Source organism: Rhinolophus hipposideros (assembly GCF_964194185.1).
Source record: "Rhinolophus hipposideros genome assembly, chromosome: 2".
In the NCBI taxonomy this organism is placed as follows: domain Eukaryota; kingdom Metazoa; phylum Chordata; class Mammalia; order Chiroptera; family Rhinolophidae; genus Rhinolophus; species Rhinolophus hipposideros.
Window position 1 is genome coordinate 104969782 of NC_138048.1, and position 19459 is coordinate 104989240.

A 19459-nucleotide genomic window follows, 5' to 3' on the forward strand; every position below is an offset into this window, starting at 1 on the left:
TGTTCACCATTCACCATGTTTTGTGACCAGGTGCAGGAAGTGAAGGTGACGTGTGACCAGGTGCTGATCTGGAGTGTCTCAATGACAACCTCACCCTGGGCATAAATCTGGGGGCCCCACTGTGAAACCTGCGGAATAAGACAGAGTGGGCAAGAAGGAGCTGTAGGAGTCAATGCTGTTTGGGTGCCAAACATCCTCCTTGCTTGGCTCTCACCCGCGTTCCTGGACAAAATCAAATTATAACACAAATCCCACAACATGCAGCGCAAGTTTCTATTAGGCAACTTTCGTCACTGAAAAAGTACGAATGCAGACTCCTGTGTAAATCTGATTTGCCATGCTAGGCCAAGCTTATTTTATTACATACATTCTGCATTCTAAGAACTAATAACTTCATATTGTAAACATTAAGCATACAGAGTTAAAATTCAAGGCCACATTATATCATTGATTGTCTCTTTTGTCGTGTATCTTTGGCTGGCCGAGATCAACTCGTAGTGTATAAATGCATAAGTTATATAATTATTATATAAAAAAAGGGGGGAAAAAAAACATTGACTTGTATACTTCACTCTGACAAACGCACAGCGTTCGCGACTCGAAAGGAACACTGGAGCCCGCCTAACCCAAATGCCTAGGTGACGTCGGATGGTGACAGCCAGGAAGGCTGTCTCTTACCTGACCCTGTGGAGAACAGAGCCCCCCACAAAATGATGAAGTCCTGAATGTTTCTTTTAAATATCAGACAATTCCAGTTAACATTTTCTTTTGAAAAACAAACAAACAAACAACAAAAGAGATGCATGTTTTTGTGTCTGAATTCCACCACGTGCCCTTCCTCCATTCCGCTGTGTCCTTTCCTCATAACACTGGCTTTGGTATAACACTGACCGTCATGCCCCTCAAGTCTCCGTGACACGTTCTCCAGAGTCCCAGTTCTGTCCTAATTCAGCCTTTGCTGCCTGAGAAGCTTCTTCCCTGGTCCTTGTCGCCTCCTTTTGCACGTCCTCCAGCCTTCGATCCACAACCACACGCTCACCGTCCATACACGTTCTGAGTCCTACCGTCCCCTCCTGTAATACTGTAAAGGGATTGGAAACTTTGGGGCGTCGGGGCGTCTTTGCAGTTTGAGAGAGCCGACAGCTCTCCACCAAATGGAATGAATCTGATTTCACCCCAAACAGCAAGCGCCGATGAGTTCTATGTCAACGTCTGTTGCATAGTCTCTTTTTTCTTCTTCCTTTTTTTTTTTTGATATGTTTCTATTTTTCAATACAGGTAGTTTTCCTTAAAATGACATTATAAACAGTATGTTAGGTCAAGACTGTGTTGTCTGTATTGCTTTAGTTTAATCCCAGTTGGCATCAGCAGAATCCCAAACCCTACTCTAAAGTGTCTACACACGTCTTAAGACCACTTTCTTTGGCACTTTGTCCTTATGACTTCATGCTTCTACTTACAATGTCTTTGACAAGGTTGGTCCACAGATTATATGTCCACATACGTTACATTTTTAGCATCCTCTTTTATTTCTGTAGTAATACTTTAGTAATTCCCTCCCGCTAAGAGTCTTTGGATCTCTTCCCTGGCTTCCTTCCCCAGCCCCAGTTCTCGTTCCTCTGGAGGCACTTTTGACTGCTGTTCTCCAACAGTTTGTGGCAATTTATTGGTGACTGCATGTTGTTGGGAAAGGCCTTGCCCGGTCTTTAGTAGTAGGTGCCCAGATGAGAGGGCATATGGCTGGCCGGGAGCCTAGTGTTAGGGTAGATTCCTCCAGTGGGTGAATTCCAGTATGGGTTTGGGGCAGCAAAAAAACTGGATGATGTCACAGGCAGGGCAGGGGGATGGGGAGCCACAAAGTTCATCTTCTGTGGGTGGGTGTGATAGGAGCCCATGTAAGGGAGGTCCGAGGGGTACTTGTAGAGAGATGATTCTGGAGGGTGGGGCTGCAGGGCCTGGGCGATGCCGTGGAAGTCAAACTTGTAGGCATAGCGCTTCCCGTGGACTTTGGTCATGATGTTTTTGTCATAGTAGTAACGGAGGGCACGGCTGAGTTTATCGTAGTTCATGTTGGGTTTGCTTTTCCGTTCCCCCCAACGCCGGGCAACCTCATCAGGGTCCGTCATCTTGAATTCCCCATTGGTGCCTTCCCAGGTGATGCAGTTGGAATTAGAGCTGTCCGACAGGAGCTCCAGGAGAAATTGCCAAAGCTGGATCTGTCCACTCCCTAATGCGGAGAAAAAGGACATACAAGGCCAGTGAGAACAGGTTCTGAATTAAGATGTCCTTCCTTCAGTGACAGAAGTGGGTGCTGCTGGTGATGCACCCAGATCCCCTTTCCCAGGCCTGTGCACTGGTTCCTCAGCTGCTGGGGGTGTTGGCTGCTCTCGTTCCACAGCCCCCATCCCCACCCGTTCTCCAGAGAACTGCCCCTTGGCCCAAAGGAGCTGCCTCACCCACCCCTGGTAGTCCTTAGCCAGATGGACCGACGAAGGGTACCAGAGACCAGCACCCTTGCCTCAAGGAGGTCTCAACTCGTGATGCTTTCACGCTCCAGAAGCTGAGGCCCCAGCTTCCTTAGCTTTCCCCTGCCTTGTCCTGCTTCCTCACTCTTTCTCCCCCGAGAACATACCCTTAATTAATCACGTGCACAAGTCTCCTTATCCCAAACTCTGCATCAAGGAACCATGACCTAAGGCGATGGTCTTTTGTGACTATTGGGCTGGTCTACAGACCCCAGTCCTTTACAAAATGCACAGAATTCCTACAGTGCAAAGTTCAAGTTGCTTCCGTCCAGTTCTGACTTCCTTAAAAGGACAGCCAGGTCAAGTTGGTGTTTGCGGGTGGTGGACAGGCTTATTTTTCCCATTTTGTGAGGTGGAATGTGCCATTATGTTGATGGCAATAATGACTTAATATCATTTATGTTGGCTAGGTCAAGTAAAATAATAAAAGTCAGATTTAGGAAATGAACTTCTAAAAAGTTTATGGAAAAAAATAGAGAATGGAAGTAAACACTGTTATTTCTAACATAACATTTTACTGGCACTCAGAAAGCCACTGTCAAAACTTTTCCTAGAACAGAATTAACCCACTCAAAATGAGGAAGTTTAGAAAAAAACAGTTGGCTCTTTTTCAAAACCAGATCACCCATTTCCAGTATTTAGGCAAATGCCTCCTGAGGGAAATCCATGAGTTGCCCCTGCATTGCAATGCCAACTGTGTTCAGAAGAGTTTCCAAAAGAAAGTGTAACGATGAGCGACTGCAAGACCCGCTGGGGAGGGCAAGAGGCTCCAGCCCAGTCCAGGAGATTTCACTGAACTGCCTGGGCACCGTCAGAAGTTTCCTCATCCCGCTGGAGGCACGTCCATGCAGCTTTCACGCTTTATTAAATTCCCAGACAAATCCAGGCACATCATTCTAGCCACTACGTTACAATACTTATCTATGACTTATACTCCCTAAAGGAGTGAAGCATGTGAATATGGACAGTAACATTGGGTACAAGAAGCTACGACGTGTCCAACAGTTATTAGATGCTTTGAAAATGGATAACAGGCAGGTGGTCTTTCCTCCTAAACTCCAATTACAGCACTGCCTCTGGCTTATTACCAAAAAGATTACCTTTTATTACACTATCAGTAAGAATCAATAGATGTGATAAAGTGATTATGGTAACTTTAAGTAGCAACTATGCAGGGAATGGATGTAATCTAAAAATCAATTATAAATTTGGTTTTCACTAAATCCTTCCCGCTAGCTGCCTATACAAAATGTCTACCTCATAAATCCTCATTTCCATGTTGGCTCCGTGGAAATGGATATGTTTGTGAATTCATCCATACAATAGCATCGTGAGAAAGGTCAGCCTATTCTAAATGTGTTCTGGAAAAGTATCATTGTCTGTCTAGCAACACATTTGAAATGTATTAACAGCTTGTAGTTCATCACAAGAGAAGCCTCTGCTTTTCGGAACCACGTATTCAAACTGTTCTCAATCAAGTTTTGTTGCCCCCAACTTTTCATTAATATGCATATAAAAAAATACAAAGAATGGTATGAGGAAACCATATGGTTTTAGTCTATATGTTGTAACCAAAGGATTAATACTTGAAAAAATTCCATATATGACCTGGGGATAGGGAAAAACATGGATGTTTGATTTATTGGTCTAACATATGCTTCAAGATAAATACACAGAATTGTTTGAAAGTAAATATTCACTGTCAGCCTCCACCTATAGAGAGAGCAATTCCACAGATTTTGTAAAAGTACACAGACTTTCCTAAGCACCTAAAATAATACTTAGCATTTATTCAAACCTTGGCATTGCCTCTTAGGAATTTGTCCCTCAGTCACTTCCTTTATAAATGTGTCTTCACAGAGAATGAGAGGATAAAAGTGGCCTCATCTCTCTCCTGATTCTGAAGAACTAAAAAGTCAGGGATCTGTATCCACGGCTGGAAACTCAGAGCTCATAGAATGGATGTGCATTTCTCACTAGACCATTTTACCCATTAGCCTTTAAGACACGGGGGCTGAGGCTCTGAACATTTCCAGAGTCTATGGGCATAAAGGATCTGTAAACAAAATTGATCAGCCTCCAAAGCAGAGAACAAAACTGAAAATGCAAACTCAATGAATGCTTATGAATGTAACATTCTGTCAGTGGGGTCAGCCCCTGCACAACAGCTCCTCCAGTGTAGTCATGGCCAATTCTCACAACCAATCAATCTGAGGCTCAATCCCTCCCACTGACATGCAAACTGCAATCAAGGCTCAACTTCAACAGGAAGGCACACCCAATCCACACAAGGGACACTTCTGGAGAACCTGGCTCAAGTGACCAGGGAGACTGCACCACTGAGCCTCACAGGACACATACTACATAAGGCCACTCTACTGAGACCAGAAGACATAGCAGCCCAAACTAATATATAGAAGCAAACACAGGGAGGCAGCCAAAATAGGGAGACAAAGAAACTTGTCCAAAATTAAAAAACAGAGCAAACTCCAGAAAAAGAACTAAACAAAGTAGAGACAAGCAATCTACCAGATGCAGAGTTCCAAACTCTGCTTTATACAAATGTTCAATGAACTTTTGGGAAGAGCAGAGGAACTCAGTGAGGACTTTAACAAAGATATGGGAAACATAAAAATGGAGACAGAAAACAAAAAGGAACCAGTCAGAAGTGAAGAATACAATAACTGAAATAAAGAAAACATTAGAGGGAATCAACAATAGATTAGATGAAGCAGAGGATCGAATCAGTGATTTGGAAAACAAGGTAGCAGAAAATACCCAGTCAGAACAGCAAAAAGAAAAAAGAATCCAAAAAATGAGGATAGTTTAAGAAACCTCTGGGGCAACATCAAGGGTACCAACATTCACATCATAGAGATACCAGAAGGAGAAAAGAGAGATCAAGGGATTGAGAACCTGTTTGAAGAAATAATGACAGAAAACTTCCCTAACCTGGCAAAGGAAATAGACATAGAAGTCCAGGAAGTGCAGAGAGTCCCAAACAAGATAAGCCCAAAGAGGCCCACACCAAGACACACCATAATTAAAATGCCAAAGGTTAAAGACAAAGAGAGAATCTTAAAACCAGCAAGAGAAAAGCAGTTAGTTACCTACAAGGGAGCTCATAAGATTGTCAGCTGATTTCTCTACAGAAACTTACAGGCACGAAGGCAGGAAATATTCAAATCGATGGAAAGAAGGGCCTATAACCAAGATTGCTCTACCCAGCAAAGCTATCATTTAGAATAGAAGGAAAGATAAAAGAGCTTCCCAGACAAGAAAAAGCTAAAGGAGTTCATCGGCATCAAATCAGTATTACAAGAAATGCTAAAGGGATGATGGAGGAAGAGAGGGAGGTAGAAAGAGGGAAAAGGGGGAGGAGGAAGAAGGGAGGGAGGAGGAGAAGAAAAAAATACAAATAACAAAATGACAATAACTACATACCTATCAATAATTACTTCAAATGTAAATGAATTAAGTGCTCCACTCAAAAGACAGAGTGGCTGAATGGATAAGAAAACAAGACTCAAGTGTCTATCTATAGACAATTGGATAAAGAAGATGTGACACACACACACACACACACACACACACACACACACACACACACACCGTGGAATATTACTCAGCCATAAAAAAGAATGAAATCACACCATTGGTGACAACATAGATGGACCTAGAGGGCATTATGCTAAGTGAAATATATCAGACAGAGAAAGACAAATACCATATGATTTCACTTATATGTAGGATGTAGAATGTAAAAAACAAAATAAACGAACAAACAAAACAGAAACAAACTGATGGTTGCCAGATGGGAGGGAAGCTGGGGGAATGGGTGAAAAAGGGGAAGGGATTAAGAAGTACAAATTGGTCGTTACAAAATCGTCATGGGGATGAAAGTATAGGACAGGGAATATAGTCAGTAATATTGTAATAACTCTGTAGGTGAGTGCTGGATTTATCGAGGTGATCACTTCATAAGTTATATAAATGTCTAAACACTATATCGTATGACTGAAACAAAAGATAATATTGTATGTCAACTGCAACTGAAAAATAAAAAATTTTTAAAAAAAATTTAAAAAGCAAAAACAAAAACAAAATAGACTTACAAAGTTTTTCCAGTATTTTTTTTTTTTGACAAATAAGACATCTTTGGATCTGCTTTAATAAATCTATTTTTAAGTGTGCTGTAAAAAAAAGTAACATTACGTCCAGGTCATTAATTGTTAAATCTCATATTCATCAGAAAATCTACTGCATCCACAGCACAGAGCAGATTTTCTCACTGCACAATAATTCTCAAAGATGGACCATGTTTGCTGAGAAGTCACGGTCAATGGTAAATTAAATGAATTACTCATGGCCCCAGAAATTCAAAAGCAATCTAGTAAAATCTCATTTTACTGTCAAAGCAATAACGTTTACTGTGCAATAAAGGTGCACTTTAGGATAGAGGTTCCAAGACAAAGATACCTAAGGTTTAGGAAGCCCAAGAGTGACTTGGGTCACTCACAGGCTAAGCTAACAAGTAAAAGGAGCAGCTCATACAGACGGAATCCCCGTCACCTCCACCCCACCAGCATGGCCATCTCCACCCCACGCATCACCTTTCTTGGGTAAACCCCTTCACACCTATTTTTCCACTCGATCTCAACAACATCCTTGCAACACCAGTCAGGAGTAGCTAGTTTTGTGCTAGTGTTGTCCAGGATAGGACTGGGCAGTGGTGGAGGAAAGGTGCAGGCTGCCCACCTACTGGCGAGCCCAGTGGGATGGAGGGAGTGGGGAGAGGCCCAGAAGAGGAAAGTGGTCTCCTCATATGATTAAAAGAAGAGAAACATGGTAGCAAAGAGGTACAGACTGAGCAAAAAAGGGCAAAACATCTGATTGGTTTATAAACAACAGAGAAAAGCAGAGCTGGGAGTGACTCAGCAGCAGAGGGTCAAACAGGGGGAGTGCCCTGGGGCAGGACACTGCAGCTGCCAGCTGATGGAGGGACAGAGCCCTAAAGAGCAGAGGGACCCAGCAAGCTGCATGGTGGTGTCATTGCTGGGGGTGCTGCAGAAAAACCCAGGTGCACAGCCTCCACCCTCCATCAGGCTGTGCCTGGGCTCAGACAGGACTCGTAGGAGGGGCAGGGTGTATGGTGGTTACAAGCATCACTTTGGCGTCAGCACTGCCACTTCTGGGACCCTGGGCAGCTCACCCAGCTCTCTGTGCCGTGGTGTCATCTGCAAAATGGGGGTGATGGTGAGAGAACTGTCTTGCAGGGTCACTGTGAGGTTGAACTTTGGGCTGAAAACCCTACCTTAAAGAAAGGTACGCCCCTTGCCCAGAGCTGGGAGACAATCACTGAAAACTTACTGTGAGCCAGGCACTGCTCTGAACATTTCACATGTGTTTATTTAATGCCTACCACTGCCCCCAAGGATCACGTGATCGCTCAGTGTAGAGACGAGAGCCCGGAGAGGTAGGGTGACTTATCTTGCCCAAGGTCAGCAAGGGCTGGAACCCTGCTCCAGGCTTTGATCCTGAATCACTGCACAAACCACTGGTTTCAGGCCTGGTTTCTGCACACACCACCAGAGTCCCCTGGAGTCCCTGGGCCTGGAGCTTTGTAGGTTCCCAGTGGAAGACTGGACTCTCCTACCTTCTAACAAACAGCAAAACATCCCTAAAACTGGTCTCTGGTTTTTCATGAAACAGGATGCATTTCTATGCCCACCACGAAAGGCTATCCAGGTATCATCAAGGGAGGCACTGAACGTACTCAGAGAAAGGTCTTTCATGAAAAGGCAATTTCAGTTCTTTCGAGAAGCCACGTGAAGTGCTCGGCCATTCTGGTGGGAATAAAGGAGCTGTGTTGCTTGTATCTGATCCAGGACAAGATAATGCAGGGACACACTTGTCTCAGCAGGAGAAATGTGGGCTAAAGTGCACACCCAATGAATATTTGGGATGGAGAGATGTTGAGATGCTGATATCACCTGTGTATTTACACTGTCTGATGTCATCTTCCCATTTCAAATGATTAAAAAGAATTTGCACTGTGTGAAGAGCAAAGGCAATAGTTTTAAGTGATGAAGGACTTATTTATCAGAGAACAGAATAAAGACTCAAACAGGAGGAAGCACTCTCATTAATAGAAAGGTAACACACGAGCTGGTATCGGGGAAGAGGTCACGTGAATACAAGTGACCCGGCTGAAAGACAGATAGAGGGAAGGCCTCATTCATTACAAACCAAGTAAAACAAATCTTTATCTTCAGGTCAGAAGGTGATGCTGCCACTTTCCCCGGGCCCATTGAGAGGGGCAGTCTTTCACTCACAGCGCCAGAGTCACTGTTAGATACCAAGACATTTTCCCAGGCCCGTAATGGTTTGCAATCTCCTCCAGGCTCTGCCCCAGGTTCCTCTACCTTTGTAGGCATCCCCAGCTGTTGGGCACAGTGCGCCACCGTGAAACTTGGTGGACCACTTAGGGGCCAGCCACTCTCTTTGGCCCCACTGTGCAACCAAGCCACACCTTTGAGCTGTGACAACATGCATAACATAGTTCATTTGGCCGACTTGTGTGAGTGAAAAAGCTACTTTGGTCTTGTTTGGCACACTTGACACTGTCCTCCCCTTCAACCCTGATTTCGGACCCATCCTGTGCGCCTAAACAGGTGTTAAACTGAGTGGCAATCCTTCCTTTCTTTTCTCTTGGGCCCCTTTCTCCAAGACCCCCCTCTCCCCCCGTGCTTACTCAGATACAACTTAGGGGAATAAAATGAAAACAGACTTTGCAGACAGAGAGTCAGGGTTCAAATCTGGCCTCCCTTGTTTTTGGCTGTGTGACTCAGGAAAAGTTACCTGATTTCTCTGGACGTCGGATTCCTATTCAGGGCCACCAACATAAGTGCTTGCTCAGGCATTATATGGGGTTGGGAGTGATTGGAATGTTATCTCACATTATGTTAACTTTCCCAGCATTTTAGATTCCATCCTTTTCCTCTTTCTAATCTACTCTGAACACTGCTGCCAGAGCAGTCTTCCTGAAGCATGACTGATAACCACCATCTTAAAACACAGTCATCATTTTTATTTGAATGATTATGGGGGCTGTTGCAAATGGAAAGCTGACCACAAGCATGAGAAGGAACCATAGACCCAGGTGGTCTCATAAGAGGACACAGCCTCAGGCTCCATGGTTTGGACATCATTGTAATTACCTGGGTCCATTCCTCCACCAGACTATAAGGTCCTTGAAGGTCAAGGATGGTATCTCGGTATTCCTTGCATCTATTTATCCAACAAATAATTTCTGAGCATCTGGTCTAGGCCTTGTGGTAGAGCAGCAAACAAAACAGGCCCTTCTAACTGCTCACATGCTTAAAGAATATTTGCTGAATTTGTTAACATTAACTAAAATATAATGTCCAAGAGGGTGGACGCTCAATAATAACATTTCATGTTCTCAAAGTACAGATCCCCTGTGGGGATGTATGCTGGTTGAATCTGAATTTTTCTGTTTCCAACCCTATTTTGGCCTCAACATTTGGGAAATATACATTCCAGCTTGTACTTGGAAGATGTCTGTGACATCTTGGCATTTGAATTTGCTGTTGAGAATATGCAGCATGTACTATGGATTTCTGAAGCTGATCTGAATACAAACAAATAAAACCATTTGGTTGTCACTGAAATATGATGTCAGGTGACAAAGCTCAGCAAGGTACAGGTTACAAGTGGGCCAATTAAGGACTGACACTCTCTTCTAGTGTCTAAGTTGAGAAAACAGACCATTCATTGAAGATAATCCTAAATTTAAAATCTTATGGTTTTAATACATGTTCTCCTTTTTAAAATATTATTTTATCTGTTTGTAAAATGGGTTGGATTGTGTCCCCACCACCCCCAAATTCACCTGTTGGAATCCTATCCCCCAGGACCTCAGAATGTGACCTTATTTGGAAATAGGATCTTTATAGAAGTAATCAAGTTACAGTGAGGTTATTAGAGTGGGTCATAATCCAACATGACTAACATCATTATAAAAAGGTGAATTTGGACACAGAGACACATACAGAGGGATGACAAGGTAAAGAGACACAGGCAGAAGATGACCATCTACAAGCCAAGGAAAGAGATTTGGGACAGATCCTTCCTTCACGGCCCTCAGAAGGAACCAATCCTGCCAGCCCTTGACACCTTGATTTTGGACTTCCATCCTCCAGAGATAATAGGTGTCTGTTGTCTAAGCCCTGTCTGTGGTACTTTGTTATAGCAACCCTAGGACACTCATACACCTGGGATTAGGCAAGAATGCTTTCTGCTAAAGCTAAAATCTTAATTTATAACCCGACCCCCTTTTTTTTTCCACTTAGGCAAATTATCCAGTGACACTTAAAGCTGAAATATGTTCCACTGAAGGGATTTCTCATCAATGCACATTTATCTTTCAAAATAGCCACTGACAAAAAGGTAGCTCTGCAAGAGCAGAATCAGCAGCAGTGTCTCACCTGGGTTTGCAAGGCGGCTACTCGTCGGTCCAAGAATCTGATAAGGATCTAGAGAAAACGAAAAGAGTCAACTCACAAAGATACAGTCCTGACTCGGCATATGCTGTACCTGTGTCATGCTGGCCCACTTGTGTTTCCAGGTGTCAGAGATGAAAATATCCCCCACACCAAAGTCACTAGCTCCACTTTCTGTATTAGATGTCACATGAGATCTCCAAGAAGTTTCTTGCTAAAGGCCTCCTCGTTGGTGGCCGAGCTCAGATGCGGCCTGGGATTCCCGACACCCAGCCCAGTGCTCTCTCCATGCCAGGACATAAGTAGGACAAATGTGTGTCAAGTTCCCAGGGGGCCCCTGCGCCATGTTGGCTGTGATGCTCAGTGCACTTTCCATATTTATTGTATAGATTTTGGAAATGTTGTAACAAAATTTCAAGTCATCCTAATTGGGTAGGCTGATAATTTGGTCCCCATTTTATATATGAAGCCACCATAAAGAAGACAAAGCAACATTCATTTCATTTAGAAAATAACACATTTTAGAAATATGCTGCTAAACCCATTTCTTCTCTAATGGCCACGGAGGAGTTCCCCGAAACATACCTAACTGAGGACGCTGGTCTTCAGTTTTGGGCACTGTGGAAGGAGATGGTTGAGAAGCTAAAAATCCAAAGGTAAAAGAGACAATGAGCTAAAACATATTTGGCCACTAGTCTGTGATGCGATGTTTCATCTTGGCTAGCAACGTAGTCTTAACCAAACGTCAACATTGCAGCAAAAACAAGAACATTTAAAATTATTTTTAAAATGTATTTGTACCCCCCTTTCTCCAAAACCAAAAAAAAAAAGAAGAGGGAGAGAGAATTTGCGATGGCTTACCAAACAGATGAAAAGGAATCACAGTCTAAAATGAATAAGGGGACACTACCAGGAAAATAAAATAAAGCAAGCGATCCTTATAAAGATGGCCAAGGTTAGGAAATCACCCAGCATCTAATCTGTACTCAAATATTCCATGAGACATGCACTTGTGCATGTTGAAATATATTACGTCAGTCATTTCTTTTTGTTATGGTAGTGGGTATGACCCAATAAAGAATCATTGCATTTCATGATCAGCTGTGCTTTGTCACCAACGGGACAAATACTTTACATGTTGAACAAGCATAGATTAGCTACAGAAATTATCATTTACTCCATCAACAGTTATCCACTGTCTTGTGACATGCAGATTCAAGGCAGGGGGAGCCAACACTGTACCTTTCGACTGGGGGGTGGGGTGGCCGTGACCCGTCCAGGCTGATCTCCTGGGTGGTTCATAAGGTAAATCTGTAAAGACAAATAAAGTGACTAAAAAAATCAATAATGCAATTTTTATAATAGACATTTTACGTTTTAGATTTTTGTCTTTATTAGAATATATATCCAGTAACCCAAATAAAATTTCAACTCGTATTCCACTAGACTTGGGTTTTATTTACAAATTACAATTTTGTATATTTTATTGCTCTAACAGTTTCCCCATTAACCTGAAAACTCTCACTGACAGATTCTCCCAGAGCTTGCTGACTCTTCTAATTTCCTATAAGCGTAAGTCATGACCATACTGAAAGTTTCTTACAATCTAATTTGTCCTATATCCAACTGGGACTGACCTATATCCATCCCTTTATTATCCTCATGAACATCAACACAGAGCCCACAACTTTGAGGAATCAACCAATTCTTGCTTGAGGTCTGCCCCTCCACCCACCAAAGGACATTCATGGTCCTTTTTCTTTTTCTTCCTTGGAAACAAGCACTGCCTTTTCGTCCTCTTATTTGTCAGCTGCCCAACCCCTCCTTGCTTTCCCTTTAAAATCTCATCCATTTATGTTAAATCAGTCTTAAACTGTCTACTTTTCCTATGCAAATGTCTACTATGTCTTCTCCTCTAAATGAATTTAGCATTTCTCTAAAATAAATTGCATGAAATAAATTGCAAGACTGAAACAGTGACGCCTCCACAACATGCTAGCAATGACCATAAGAGCTTAAGTAGATGCCAATAATTTCTTTTTATTTATAATGTGCTATCACTTGTCCCATAAATCTTTACTATACACTTTGCATATGCAAATTTAATAACTACTTCTTCATCCTTAGTGCGAGTTCTATTAATGATTATGAAGCCTCTAACTCATTTTAAGTTTCTTTCAGAAAGATATTCCAGAAATATTTCATGCATGCTTGAACTGGGCATACACACAGCTAGGTCTACCTGCAGTCTTATTATGGAACCATTTCAAAACTATGTCTTCTTGGATTGAATGTTCAAGTCACTGTTCAATGACATGTGTCATTCTGGGCCAACTGAAGCCACAGACAGATACTTCAACAGGTATTCTGCTGCCAGACACCTGGAGATGGCTACAAAATCACACTTGGAGAGCAGGGCAATATAAGCCATTTTAAGCTTCTCTTTAAACAGATCATTTAACCTTATTTAAAATTGGCAAATTGGTGGGTCAGTCTTCAAAAAGTTGGACTACGCTGCAAAAGATGTGTCTCTTCTTATTTTCATATCCCAAAGAGAATAGCAATGAAAGACAACGTGAAATTCAACACAGAACTGCCGTAATTTATTTGGTCTGTTTGGCTACAAGCACCACGATGAGTGTGGTCGGTGAAACCCTACCCTGCAGAGCTTTGGTTGCGTTAGATAATTTTTCTTTTTAAGCTCTGCTATTGCTCACCACTCCCTGTCAGTTGGCATTTTGGGGCTGTCAGTCTTTCCCACCCAGGTCCTCAGTCTCTCTTTGTTGGTGTTCGGGGTGCATGTGGGAATTCAATCAGTGGCCACCATCAATTTACAATGAAATTTCAACTTAAGTTTCTGCGAGCACTCTGCATATGGATTGTCATCCAGTTGCCTTTTTGTCTAAAACTGGTTAGCCAGAGGTTCAAGGTGAGCATTGTCTCAGAACAAAAAATCTACTAGCAAGGTGATCGGAACAGCATCCAGCCTAATTCAGAAAAAGAGAGGCAGGTCAACAAGGGGCTGTTCACCAAATGAAAAAGCAAGATAACACAGAAACACGTTCTAGAGCCTTGTTTCTCCAAGTGTGGTCCTCAGACACCTCAGTACTGGCAGCACCTGGGAACTTGTTAGGAATTCAGACTCTCACTGCAGACCTAGTAAGTCACAATCTGCATTTTTAACAAGACCCCAGGGGACTCGGGTGCACCTGACATTTGAGAAAGTCCTGTTCTACATAATTTTCCATTGCTCTTTTCTAGGAATCTGTGTTCCTAATGATTTCAGAAATACCATGTGAGTGTATCGATACAAATAAGTAAGTGTGTGGAAAGAATTCTAGATTGAATGGTTTTACCTGACATATAAGAATGCTAATGGAATTAACAGCAAGTGTCAGTAGGTTAGTTCGCTACTATTTTAAACATAAAAACGAATTGCTCATGAAATGTGACTGGAAAAAATTAAACACCAAACTACTAATGGAAAAATATTTTGAAACTCTTTGCTCATAAAATCCTTCTTAGGGTGTATAACCATCCATGACCCATCCTCTCTTGAAAATAAGTCAGGACCTAAATAACACCAAGTCTGATTTGTAGCCAAGAATTTGAGATGTTTATATGAACAATGACTAACATGTTCATAAACATATTGCCATGGAAGATAAGCGGGCTTTTGTTTTCGTTCATGAAATTCTGGTCCAGCGCTTCCTTATCAGCTGCCGATCACATGCTGTGGGCACCAAGCCCCCCCTCCTGTAGGATGTGCCGTGGGAGGTGTTGAGCTCAGCCTTGCGGAGATGGGAGACAACGAGCGGTGGAGCGGTGACCTCATCAGCAGCTACTCCACCTCACCACAAAGCCAGTGTAGTTCTACTCTGGCTGCTTGAAAAATGATTCCTTCCTGAACATTTGCTACTTGTCCCTTATTGATAGTAATCAGAGGATTCCTAATAAGGACATATTCCACATTCAATTTTTAGTGGCCATTTCAATACACGCTCCATTTCTCTTTAACCTTGATCTTCAAGGTAATTAACTCATACACTTGGCAGGAGCTCCTGTGTTGGGGAAGGCGGATTTCTGGCATTGATCCCGCTATTTTTCCTGTTAAGACCGTGATTTAAAACTGAACTTTATAAAAACCATTTCACGGGCAGCTTAGGGTTACATGGGAGTATCTCTATGCCAGGACCCAGGCCAGTAAACACGAAGCTACAAATAGGGAGTTTGACTGGTATTGGCTCCTCCGTGCCAGCTCCTTTGTTTATTTCCTGGGGGCTCAGGTCTGTTCCTGATTCTGAATGGGTCTCCCCCGCCCCACCAGTCTCCCTCCCTAGACATCAATGAATCAAGACAACATCCTTGCAGAGTTAAGTTCACCACATTTTACTTTCTCCCTTCTCAAGCTTACTGAAGAACAGCCCTCTAGCCCCCTTGACGTGCACCTACCCACTTCATTTTTTTAAAGGGCCGAATTTGAATAACATGAGAGTCACCCTCATTCTGCAGGATCCACGCCACATTTACAAAATAACTCTGGAGGTCCCTGGCTGGTCGGAATGGGGAAGGAGGAGACTGCCTGCACCCAAGGAACTCAGATGCTAATGGCAAAGACAGAAAAACAAAGAGCTATTGCCCAGAACAAACCTATAAACCCATTGAATGGGAGGAAGCGTTAGAGTCAACCCAACATGGTTAAGTTGTTCTCTCTCATTTTCCCAGTCTTCTAAAATCTTCCACCAAAGACATGGAGATCTGGGGGCACATTGCAGTCCCTTGTCGCTTAGGTCTGCTGGTCTTTGTGGTTATATTACAACTAAGGGGAGAGCAAAGACTGTATGTTTTAGCCATTTGCTAAGACACAGGCTTTAGATACACAGGCTTTAGACTGAGGGGCAGCTGCACTGTCTCACATGACTGGTGATGAGAAGTGGCTCTAAGTGGCGAACGCCAAAGAAAGAATAGTTTAAGCTTCCAAGAAACCCTTGAAGAATAGCAGCTGAAAAGTGAAAGTCAAGGCTGCACTTGCAGATTCAACTCTCCAGTCTCTTTTGATAACATCCTAGATGGGTATCATGATGCTGGGTTGCCATGGTGATACAGAAGAGGATGGGCTTATAGGAATCCTCCTTGGCACACATTAGAGCTTACACATAAACCACTCCTAAGATGCCTGGCAGGATGGCACATCACAAGGTCATAAACCAGCTTGCAAGTTTCTGTGAGTCAGACCTGTCTCTATTTATGCCACTTGACACCTCAAGGGGCCATGGCTCCCAGCATGTCAGTAGAGGAGGAAGGTGCTTACGGGAACAATGGGGGAAGGGCTTCTGGTAGCAATAACTGACAAGCCGAGAAACATGAGATACCATAAAAAAGGAGACCCTTGAATAAATGGTCCACTTGGGGAGTTCAGCCACAAAAAGAGAAAAAGGTAGATGTTTGTGTGTGGGGGGGGGGTGGGGAACAGCCCAGGGATGGGTTACTCAAGGTAGGAAGGAAAGTAAGGGAGCACTAGGAAGCAGGGTGTAGCAGAATGACACAGGTAGGTGGAAGGAGTCCTCTGTTTCCATGGATGTGGGAGTAGAGAAATGGAGTGGACATGAAGACCAGGACACAGCCAACCACAAGTGCAGGGGACATGAACTTGGGTCTCCACCACAAAGGCTCAAGGACCTCTCCCAAAGAAAGAGTCAACAATCACCTCTCCTGAAAGCAGTCAGAGCCCACTGACCACAGGGACACAGATTCCCAGCGACTCCCTCCCACCCAATGACTCATGCAGCCATGGGAATCAGCAACACCCATGCTCCCTGAGCCATCCCAAAGATCTCCATTTGCACTATGAAAGGCTGTCACACTCACAAGACCATTCCTTCCAGGTTGATCACTGCTCCACCCAATGTATATAAATCATTCTCTTCTCCAAGGTCAAATCCCTGAGTCTGGCTTACAGCAAGCAGTTCTTTGGCATGTTCAGTCTGGTTTAAATTCTTTACAGCTCAGATTCCAATATTTGTATCCTCTTTCATCATCACAGTAGCAATCATCAAAACAGGTACTTTTGACACAAATTGAGTCTCAGAAACATAGAGATGCAGAAGTGTGATCTCCTCCAGGTCTCACTCAAATGAGGAACCCATGGAAGAACATGGTCAGAGCCACGTGAGCTGCACTTGAGATTGCCACCCTTGCCTTTTCCTTGGCTGGCACACTGAGTGGCATCCCAGCCATCACCCTCCCAGCCACAATCCGCCCCATGCACCTGGATGAGCCACATATTCCAGTTCCATCATATCCTAACCTATGGAAAAAAAGTCGTTCCAGGATCCATTGTTCTATCCGTGTAGCCACAAGCAGCCAGCTGTCTGCTCGGACGGGGGGGGGGTGAGGGGGGGAGTACCAACTCACTCGGGCAAGGCTATGTCTTTGGACACAGCTCCATACCATCTCCCAGTCCCTGGGTTTTGTAACATAGTCAGACATTTATGTGAGAGCTTCCAACTAACTAACAAACCCTGACTAAATGCCTTACAGGTAGCTTTTATTTTGGTTTATTTTTTTACATAAGGATGGAAATGTTTTTAAAACACTCACAAAATCATTGTCTTTCCCCAGGGTGTGTTCACTAGCGGTAAACTCAGAATTCTCTAGAGCTAGAGTCAAACGTGCATTTCTACCTTCCATTCTCAATACACATGGTGGGTTTCTGTAGGGCCAGTTTAGTTTATGCTGGACCCTGGGTCTTGACCAAGGTGAAATGGCCTGTGAAATCTCTCACATGCCAGAGCTAGTGAAGCACTATGACTAAGACAACGTACCTAAGTTGCACCACACTTCTCAGGAACAGGGGAGCAAACGTCTTCTCTGGGGTTAGAGAAGTCACTCTGGCAGTAATAGGGCACAACCAAGTGAGAACAGCGCTGAGAAATGTGTTTACTCATGCAATGTAGCTCACAGGCCCCCAGTCTTTCTCACTGGAAAGAAACAGCAGCACCAAGTTTCGTGCCTTGGACCAGTTCCAACTGAGACTGGGGAGCGTGGACATGTGTGGAGGTCAAAGGGCAGGACGCTGGCTCTAAGAAGAAATGCATTCCAGATACATGTATGGATATGGGAAAACCATCCCGCCACCCTGCACCATTTCCTCAGTTGTGAGGCTGGCACAGTATCTAGCTTATGGGGTTGCTGCAAGTCTGGTGAGGGGTTAGGTGTATAAGGCATGCTGCCCCGTGTCTGAAATGCCCTTCCTCCTTCTCCACCTTCTCCACCTGGCTAACATCTGCTTCTCTTTGGATGTACCATCCTTCCTCTAGAAAATGTCCTTCCTCTATTCATGGAGGGGTGAGCTTCTCCCACTTCCTGCTCCTATAGCCTCTGTAAAATCAGCACTTTTGGTTAAACATCCACGTGTCTTGGGCTCTAGGTCGCTGCCCCTAAGGCTACACATTTATGGGTGTGAGTGTCTCTGGCTCTACTGAAATCACCAAAACTTTAGATTCAACCTCTATGTGGGCCTGGGAGCTTGTGCCCATTGTACCCTCTGCAGTGGGTACAGAGGGCATGCTCCATGGACATCTGAGGAATGCACAGGCCAGCTTTCTGAAATCAGGAGGCTTTCTGAAGTCTGGTTCAGCTTTCTATTCCCAGTGTCTAACATCGTGCTTGGCACTGATAAATCTTTATTTTTTGTGTGAATAACATGAAAATGAATTACCTATTTAAATCATCAGGAAAGACATAAAGTAAGAGTTGGAGGTAGTTATTATCTATTGCACGCTTCTGCTCTGAGCAACTGGGAAAGGGCTGCAAGTGTTATGGGGACCCCTCTTGCTTTCTGCTGTTCCCCTGAGAAGGGCTAGATTACATGTAAGTCCTTGGATTAACTCAAAAGCGGACAGGTTCCTGATTGCTGGCATCCAGGATGCCACCTTTGCCCATCTGACTTTCAGAGCAGCTAGCTAAAGGGCTGGTCTGCTTTTAATTCTGCAGCTCAGAGACTGTGAATGTGATCTTTCAGTGAAATGGTCTGACTGACTTTAGGCCCCAAACCCACAGAGGCAGAATAAGGCTGTTTAGGACTTGCTTCGATCCAGGATCAGCTCTCTTGATCATGTGACTTAGGTCACGGATCTCACGGGCCGTCCTGGGAACAGATTGCACAGGGGTGTTTTCGTACCTGGCCTAGTTGTAATTCTTTGCGTAGCTTCAGGATATACTGAAGTATTTGGGAAAATAAAAGCTGCACCCCCTGCAGACAAAAGGAAAGACAAAACAAGTGAAGGTCTTTTGTTGAGGCTGTCGGCCCATCTCAGCAACGGTGCCCAATCTACTTTGCCCCGTGACGACAGAGGGAAGCGACCTCCTCGAACCTGCCATACCAGATTCTGAAGGAATGGACAATAC

General features: G+C 43.7%; 1 protein-coding gene across 5 annotated transcripts in view; it reads right to left on the bottom strand.

Moving 5' to 3' along the window:
- Positions 1-321: 321 nt before the first annotated feature.
- The window catches only part of ERG (ETS transcription factor ERG), a gene marked incomplete at its 5' end in the record, with an annotated part of 256726 nt that continues 237588 nt past the window's right edge, over positions 322-19459 (bottom strand). For 3 of the 5 annotated variants that reach the window (XM_081029840.1, XM_081029841.1, XM_081029839.1), the window contains 5 exons: positions 322-2227; positions 11036-11083; positions 11636-11692; positions 12293-12361; positions 19233-19304. In XM_081029840.1, the coding sequence (XP_080885966.1) occupies positions 1707-2227; positions 11036-11083; positions 11636-11692; positions 12293-12361; positions 19233-19304 (767 nt within the window). In that variant the 3' untranslated portion in view covers positions 322-1706. The remainder of the gene's footprint in view (positions 2228-11035; positions 11084-11635; positions 11693-12292; positions 12362-19232; positions 19305-19459) is intronic. The other 2 variants (XM_081029842.1, XM_081029843.1) reach the window with 1 other exon arrangement.